Source organism: Notamacropus eugenii, chromosome 5 (genome assembly GCF_028372415.1).
Source record: "Notamacropus eugenii isolate mMacEug1 chromosome 5, mMacEug1.pri_v2, whole genome shotgun sequence".
NCBI classification, from domain to species: domain Eukaryota; kingdom Metazoa; phylum Chordata; class Mammalia; order Diprotodontia; family Macropodidae; genus Notamacropus; species Notamacropus eugenii.
The window spans coordinates 47,920,018-47,929,402 of record NC_092876.1 but is presented as its reverse complement, the minus strand read 5'-3'; the positions used below and the strand labels follow the sequence as shown (position 1 = coordinate 47,929,402).

General features: G+C 38.7%; 1 protein-coding gene across 1 annotated transcript in view; it reads left to right on the top strand.

Annotated features, from left to right (window-relative positions):
* The first annotated feature begins 4,840 nt into the window (after nt 1-4,840).
* Nucleotides 4,841-9,385, top strand: part of LOC140507468 (solute carrier family 2, facilitated glucose transporter member 7-like) — a 29,983-nt gene continuing 25,438 nt past the window's right edge. The window contains 1 exon segment of the mRNA XM_072615548.1: nt 4,841-4,855. Within this exon segment, the coding sequence (XP_072471649.1) occupies nt 4,841-4,855 (15 nt within the window).

The window sequence follows — 9,385 nt, the reverse complement described above, 5'->3', positions numbered from 1 at the left end:
AACATTCGTATTTAGGCATGGGATGGACTAATGACCTCCAAAGTCCTTCCTAGTTCTGGGATTCTGGGGGTCAAGGTTTCTATGTCTTACCTCAAGGATCTCTAAGGTCCTTTCCAACTAAAGACCTATGATCCTATGATGTTCTCCTATTCCTAACAGAGTCTCCTAAAGAATCTCAAAGTTGGAAACGATCCCCAAAGCTAGCCAATCCAATTTATAGCAGAGTAAGAAAACCCATGATGATCATCCAGGTTCTGCTTGAAGATTACTAGTGAGAGACCTGGATTCTGAAGAGATCAAAGAAAGAGAAGGACCCATAAGTACAAAAATATTGATAGCAGTTCTTTTTTAAAAAACTAATTTTTTCTTACATTATAAGTTCTGGTCTCCCTCCCACCCCACCCTTCAGTAGAGAAGACCACTATTTCACACACACACATGTGTGTATGTATATATGTATGTGTGCACACATGCCTATGTATATATATATGTATATGTGTATATGTATGTATGTATGTTAAACCATACTATGCATCCTTCTGTTTATCAGTTCTTCCTTTGAAGGTGGATAGCATCTTTCTCCATAAGTCCTTTGTAATTGATCTGAACATTTATGATACTCAGAATAACTTAGTCATTCACAATTACTCTTCAAATAATATTGCTATTGCTTTATACAACGTTCTTTTGATTCTGTCCATTTCATTTTTCATTATTTCATGCAAGTCTTTCCATGTTTTTGTAAAGTCAGCCTGCTCATCATTTTTTGCAACAGTAGTATTCTATCACAATCATATATCACAACTTGTTTAGCCATTCCGCAATCAATGGACATCCCCTCCATTTCCAATTCTTTGTCACCACAAACAGAGCTGCTATCAATATTTTAGAACATTAAGATTTTTTTCCTTTTCCCCTGCTCACCTTGGGAATCAGACCTAATAGTGCTATTGCTAGGTTAAAGGGTATATACACAGTTTGATAGCTCTTTGGTCATAATTCCAAATGGCTCTCCAAAGTGGTTGGATCATTCCACAGTTGCACCAACAGTGCAACAGTGCACTAGTGTTCCAGTTTTTCCACAGTCCCTCCAACATTTATCGTTTTCTCTTTCCATTATTTCAACCAATCTGATAAGAGTGAGATAACATCTCAAAGTTGTTTTAATTTGCATTTTTCTAATCCATAGTGATTTATAGTATTTTTGTATATGACTGTAGATAGCTTGGATTTCTTCTTGCAAAAACTGCCCCTCATATTCTTCAACCATTTATCAATTGGGTAATGACTCCTATTCTTATAAATTTTACAAAGTTCTCTATACATTTGAGATATGAGACCTGCTGTTCATAAATTCCCCCCAAAAACTTTTATGCTTTTCTTCTAATCTTGGCTACATTGGTTTATTTGCACAAAATATTTTTAATTTAATGTAATGGCTTTAATTAAAACAAAACTGATCAATCTGTCAAGTATTCAGAAAGCTCCTACTGAGTGCCTGGACACATTAGGTGTCCTGAGGGATTGAGGGATATGAAAAGCATAGCTCTCCATCTTCAAAGACCAAGCAGGTACTATGTTTTGCTATTTTTATAACCTCTATGCTTAGCACTTAATTGTTTCAGTTGTGTCTGGATCTTAGTGGTCTTTTGGGGGGTTTTCTTGGCAAAAATATTTCCTTCTTCAGCCCATTTGACAGATGAGGAAACTGAGGCAAACAAGGTTAAGTGACTTTCCCAGGGTCACACAGCTGTAAGTGTCTGAGGCTGGATTTGAACTCAGGAAGATGAGTTTTCTGACACCAGTCTTGCACTGTGCCAGAGTCAGAAAGACCTGATATCATCTGACCACTTCCTCTCCATGTGACGCTGGATAAGTCACTTAACCCTCTCTGCCTCAGTTTCATCATCTGTAAAATGAGCTTGAGAAGGAAATGACAAACTGCTCCAGTATCTTTGCCAAGAAAACCCCAAATGGGGTCAGGAAGAGTCAGGACACAACTGAAAAATGCCTCAACAGCAACGGAACTAAGTTACAAGGGCCCTCAGAGGCCATGGAGTTCTGCCTCAGCCTGAACATGAACCTCTTCTCCAAGTCCTGGGCAACTGGTCATCTAGATTCTTATTACAGAACCCCAGTGACAGGAATCTCATTACCCCAGAGACAACCCATTCCAGGGCAGAGTTTTTCCTGACCTTGACCAGTTTACAGGGGAGCTGACCAATCCCACCTGGGCAGGAGCTGATACACATTAAAGTGACAACCACCCCCATCCCTCCAAGATCATTCAGCAGTGTCTCTATCCCTAGGGTTTCCTCATTCTTAGATGGACCCATTCCACCTACTTGTAGTTTTCCTGGGGGTGGTATTAAATGACCTGCCCAGAGTCACACAGCTAGTAAGTGTCTGAGGCCACATTTGAACTCCCATCTTCCTGACTCCAAGGTGGGTGCTCTATGTACCTCACCACCCAGCTGCTCCATCCAAGGTAAATTTTCTAAAGTGTAGATGGAAGCAAATCACTCCCTCTCCCCACACTCAAGGAGTTCTGGTGGCCCCCCAATCATCTCCAGGACCAAAATGACACCTCCATTTGGCTTTTAAAGTTCTTCCTAACCTGTCCCCTTCCTATGCACACTTCACTCCCCTCCACACCATACTCTTCCACCTCTTTGCCTTTGCACTGTCTGTTCCTGGTGCCTATAATGTTTCTCTCTCTCTCTCTCTCTCTCTCTCTCTCTCTCTCTCTCTCTCTGTTTCTGTCTCTATTCTCTCCTCCCCACCAGCTGCCCTGGCTTCTTTCTTTTTAAAAAAAAAGTTTTTAAATCAAATTTATTTATTTTTAGTTTTCAACATTCATTTTTATAAGATTTTGAGTACTAAATTTTCCCCCTCCCTCCCCTCTCCCCTCCCCAAGACAGGCATGCAATCAGATATCGGATATACATGTACAATCATATTAAATATATTTCCAAATTACTCATGTTGTGAAAGAAGAATCAAAACCAAAGGGGAGAACCATGAGAAAGAAAAAAAGGGAAATATTACCCTGGATTCTTTCAAGACACTGCTCAAATTCATCTTCTATAGGATCCCTTCCCTGGTCTCCCTCCACCCATCCAGCTACTAGGGAGTCCCACTTTGAGGTCATCTTGTATCTATCCTGCATATATACCTCGTTAGCTATCCACTGTTTCCTTCATTAGTTTGTGTGCTCCTTGAAGGCAGGAATGGTGCTTTTTCTTTTTCTTTTTTTGTATTCCTAGTGTTTAGTACAATTCCTGGCACATGGAACAAATGCTCCAGCATGATCATCCCAGTTACTGACTTCTGTCTCCTTTGTCCCAAAGGACAAAGATCTGAACTGAGTCTCTCCTCTTTCTGGGTCCCTTTTAGGCAGACAATTAGCATTCTTGTGTCTTGAGAGGGTAGCTTGATGTGCTGGATTGACATCATAGAGATCAGTCATTCAATAAGCATTTATTAATTTTCATTTCTCTAATCAATAACGATTTGAAGTATTTTTTCATATGACCATAAATTGTTTTTATTTCTTCATCTGAAAACTGCCTGTTTATATCCTTTGACCATTTATCATGGGGAAAGACTTGCATTCTTGTGGATTTTACCAAGTTCTTTGTGTATATTAAAATATGAGACCTTCTTTATCTGAGCAACTATCTATAATTTTCCCCCATTTTTCTGCTTTCCTTCTGATCTTGACTACACTTGTTTTATTCATACAAAACCTTTTTAATTTAATGTAATCAAAATTACCCATTTTACACTTCACTCTGCTCTCTATCTTATTTATTCATAAATTGTGCACTTATCCATAAGTCTAATAAGTAATATGTTCAATGTTCTAATTTTCTTGTAATATCTCTTTTTGTATCTAGGTCATGTATCCATTTTGGCCTTATCTTGGTAAATGGTCTAAGACATTGGTCTATGCCCAATTTCTGCCATATTGTTTTCCAGTTTTTCCAACAATTTTTTGATCAGATAATGAATTCTTCTCCCAAAACATTGTCTTTACACTTGTCAAATACAAGGTTACTATATTTATTTGCTGCTGTAAATTGTATGTCTGCTGTGTTCCATTGACTTACTTTTCTATTTCTTAGCCAGTACCAGATAATTCTGATAATTATTGCCTCATAATATAGTTTCAGATCTGGTACTGCTAAACTTTCTTCCTTTACATTTTAAAATTTAATTAAGCACCTACTATGTGCCAGTCATTGTGCTAAGACCAGAGTACAAATGGGCAAGTCACTCTTCATATGTAAAATGAGTGTGCTGCCCCCCATCATATCTCACAGGCTTCTTGTGAGCACAACGAGATTGTGTGGGGAAAATGTTGTGCAAACTTATAAAGCTCTGTAGAAATGTCAGCTGTTATTATGACCTGCACAAAATTTATGCCTCTGACTCACTCAGCTCCCATTCTCTCAGACAGTGAAGTCCTGGAGAGACCAGAGCAGACGTCTCAGGGCATATACTTCCCCCCTCCCTCTCACTCTCTCTCTCCTCCCGGATTGGGTTTGTTTTTCTCCAGTGGTAGGAGACTATTAAGAACTCCCAGAATGCTTTGGGCTTTTTGTCACAAGCATTTAAAAAGACAGTGATGTGCTGGAGAGCCTGAGATCCGGGAAAGACCCAGGTTCCACTGTTCTCTCTAACCCTTATAAGCTTCAGTATTTTCACCTGTAAAATGGGCATTCAAGAAACCTTTCATTCCCTCAAGGTTGTAAAGACCAAATGATATGTTTTATAACTGTACCTCTCATTTCATTCCTCTACCAAGGAAAGACAATTTCAGGTCTTAGAGAGCGGCATGAAGGCGCAGATGGTAATAATAATAAAAATCATATTTTATTACAGTAATAATAGCTAACATTTATATAGCACCCAGAAAGTGCCAGGCACTGTGCTAAGCTCTTTACAATGTTAGCTCATTTGATCCTCATAACAACCCTGGGAAGCAGGCACTATTATTATCCCCATTTTACAGATGAGAAAACCAAGGCAAACAGAGATTAAATGACTTGCCTCATGATTACACAGCTACTGAGTGACTGAGGTCAGCTCTGAACTCAGGTCTTCCTGACTCCAGGTCCAGCAATCTTAACACCCACCACTAAGCTGTGCCCAGGGTCCAATATGTGTGGGAGGTGGGATTTGAACTCATGTCTTCCATACACCAAAGGTCTGTTTTTTGTCCAGTTGGTTAAGCTGCCTCTTTGCAAGTTTTATTGGTCAATTTTAATAAGGAAAAATAAATTCAGCAAGCAGGTCAGAAGCTTAGAGTGAGCTCGAGGAAGCTCTCTTCAAAGCTATTGATTACAGAAATGCAAATTAAAACAACTCTAAGGTACCACCCCACACCTATCAGATTGCTTAATATGACAGAAAAGGAAAATGATAAATGTTGGAGAAAATATGGGAAGATTGGGACACTAATGCACTGTTGGTGAAGTTGTGAATTGATCCAGCCATTCTGAAGAACAATTTGGAACTATGCTCAATGGGCAATCAAGTTGTGCATACCCTTTGATCCAGCAATACACTACTAGGTCTGTATCCCAAAGAGTCAAAGGAAAAGGGACTATATGTACAAAAATATTTATATCAGCTTTTTTGTGATGTTAAAGAATTGGAAATTGAGAGGATGCTCATCAATTGGGGAATGGTTGAACAGATTGTGGTATACGAATGTAATGGAATACTATTGTGCTATAAGAAATCATTCTTATGAGCAGAATAGTTTCAGAAAACCTAGGAAGACCTGAACTGATACAGAGTGAGGTGAGCAGAACCAGGAGAACTCTGTACCCAGTAACAGCAACATTGTACAAAGATCAACTGTGAATGACTCAGCTTCTTTGATCAAGACAATTCCAAAGAACCCATGAAGAAAAATGCTACCTACCTCCAGAGAAAGATCTAGACTGAAAAAAAAACTTTTTCTGGTGGGGCTTTTTTGGGGGATGGAGGTCTGTGTTTTCTTTCACATGACTAATATAGAAATAGATTTGACATGGCTGCACATGAATCTGAATCAAATTGCTTACCTTCTCAGGGAGGGGAAGGAGGAAGAGAGAGAATTTGGAACTCAATATTTTACAAAAACAAATGTCAAAATTGTTCCTACAAGTTAAAATTTTAAATTTAAATTTAAATTAAATTAAATTAATTAATAATAAATAAATACTAATAAAATAATACCTAAATAAATGGATAAAATAATGAATAAATTAAATAAATGAGTGGAGGAATTTAAATTAAATTAAATTAATTAGTTAATAATGAATAAATCAATTAAATTTAAGTTAAATTTTAAATTTAAATTTAAATTAATTTAATTTAAATCAAATTTAAAAAAAATTTTTTTAAGAGAGCCCAACACTGGGTGCTCTTGGTAAGAGGGAGAGGAAGGGGAAGAAAGCAAGCATTTATTAGGAGCCAACTGTGTGCCAGGCACTTTACAAATATTATGTGATTTGATCCAAACTCCTAGAAGGAGCCTCAAGTCCTCCAGACTGTGGTATTCTATGACACATGAGGACCACACACTCTTTACAAAAGGGCAACCTTCCCACTCAATGGAACATTCATTTACACAATTGTTGTCATATTGTATATTGTTTTTCTGGGTCAATCAGTTAACAAGCACAAATAAACATCTACTATGTGCCAGTCAGGGTGCTAGGTTTTAGGAAGGTAAATACAAAGGATGAAATAATCCCCACCTTTATAAATATAGAAAGAGCACATACAAAGAGAATAAACACAAAATAGGACTGGAGGGCATGAGTTTTTAAGGGGTAAAGAAAGACTTCATTTGAAAGGTGATGCTATGAGCTGGGTCTTGAAGGAAAACAGGGATTCTATAAAGTAAGGGTGAGGAAGTGTGGAATGGCCAGTGCAAAGCCATGAAGATTAGTTAATATTTATTTAGTCCTACTATGTATCAGGCAGTGTGTTAAACACTGGGGATGCAAGGAGAAGAAAAAAACAGACCTTGCCTTCAGGGAACTTACAGTCAAATGATGGGAGACAGAGTGCCACGTATGAGGAAGAGAGAAAGGCTGAGGTCATGAGGAACATTCTAGGCATGAAGTACAGCTTGTACAGAGATGGGAGATGGATTGTTGTGTGTGAAGAACAGCGAGAAGACCAGTTTGATGAGGTAGATGTGATGCATAGCACTCTAGAGTCTGGCTCAATCCAAATTAAAATGTAATTGGCAAATATGTAAGAAAACAAATAAAAATATAATAAAATGGAGATATTATACTTTAAAACTAAGTCAATATACAGCTCACAGAGATCCTTATACATGGATTGGTGGCCCCTGTTTCTATTTCAGTTTGACCCAATTGGACTAGATGACCTCTGAGATCCCTTCCAGTTCTGAGAATCTATGATTCTGAATGGACTAGGTTAACATGGAGACTGATGGAACAGAGCCCAAAGAAGATTGGTCAGAGAGGGATCTGCCTTTGGAGGGCCTAGGCAGAGGGAGTTTAGATTCTGTGTGATGGGCAGTGGGAGGATATTGCAAGTTCTAGAGCATTTAAGGAAGGCAAGGTAAGAGAAGCCCAATATCTACTTGTAGCCAATTGTGGAATTCTCCAACAAACAAGATCTCAGGAAAATCCCATAAAGGCACAGAAAACACCATATATTTAGTTTTTGCTAATTGATCATTAGTAATAATTAAGTTCCACACAGGCCTGAAATTTATTATGTAGCAAAGATGGTTAGACTCAGCAAATGAGTAGAATAGTTTGCTGATTTCTGAGGTATAAATGCTCACACTGACCATTTAACTATTGGTTCTCACAAGTCATATGAGCTGGTTCCAGCACACCACTGGTTGGAGCTATGTGGGTTTTTTAGAGCCATATTTTCTTCAAGGTAGTTGGGAGCCATTGAAGTTTTTTGGGCAATGGAGCAACTTGCTGAAATCAGTATACCTTAGGATGATTATTTTGCCATCTCTGTAGAAATTGAATTGGAGAAGAAAAGTAGAAGCACGGAGACATGTTAGGAGGTGATAGCAACAGTCTCAGGGATAAGGGCTAGATCTGAAGCTGTGGTTTGTCCTTCGTTTTAGAAGAGGACCAGTGACATCATGCATTGATATCTTGACTCATGTGGATTTAAGTGAGTTCTGCAAAGTTGTCAGCCTCAGTCTCTGAGAATCACCGAAATCCAGTGGCAAGGCAAAAGTCAGGATGACTGGAGATGCCCATCAATTGGGGAACTGTGATATATTAATGGAATGGAACATTATTACCCTGTAAGAAACAACAAATATGAGGAATTCAGAGAAAAATAGGAAGACTCATGTTGAAGTTATATAGAGCAAAAAAAAAAAGTAGGATCAAGAAGATAATATATGTAGTGATTATGATCATGTGTGTTCTCCTTCGTTGCCAAATAAGACCATGCCATCAGAAAAATAATGACATGACTTGCACTTGACTTTGTTTTGAGTGAGGGAGGGCTGTGCAGGTCACCAGCCTCACTTCTCCTCCAGAGTCATCTGAATTCAGTGATCATATATTCATCAGAGTAACTGGAGATGACTCAGGATGAGGCAATTGGGGTTAAGTGACTTGCCCAAGGTCACACAGCTGGTGAGCATCAAGTGTCTGAGGTGAGATTTGAACTCAGGTTCTCCTGACTCCTGCACTGGTGCTCTATCCACTGCACCACTTAGCTGCCCCAACTTGGGGTATGTTATAATAATGTAAATTATAATCCTCAGAACAGTTGAAAGCTGATGAATTATAAGGAATGATCTTAGTCCTGGAAAGCAGAAAATGAAACCTCACTCAGGAGAGGGGTAGCTGGCTATAGGTGTAGAATGTGGCATACACCATCAGCCATGGTTATTGCACTGGTTTCCTTTCCTTTTTATTTGAAATGACTCAGAGTCAGAGCACTTGGGGAAATTACCCTAAATGAAAAACAAAAGGCAGCAATTGCATTCTTTTTTAAAAGAAAAGATTCCACCTGTCCTTCAAGACTGAAATCCAAAGCCATCTCTTCCATGAAACTTTGCCTGACCCTCCTTGATTCTCCTTCCATCACCTCCCCCACTCTGGTTGCGCCCCCTCTCCGTGATATCTTTTAACTTCCTGCCCAGAGTTATATTAATCTGTTACCATGCCTTCCCTCCCCTCTTAAACTGTAAACTTCATGAAGATAATAACTATATCTTATCTTCCCATTCCCAGAGGGGTTACCCAATAAATATTTATTTAATGTTGAATGAATATTCAGAAGGGTTCAAATCCTCCCTTTGCTGTTCATTATCCTGCTGTGACCTTTGACAAATGACTTAGCCACTCTTGGCTTCTTCTATAAA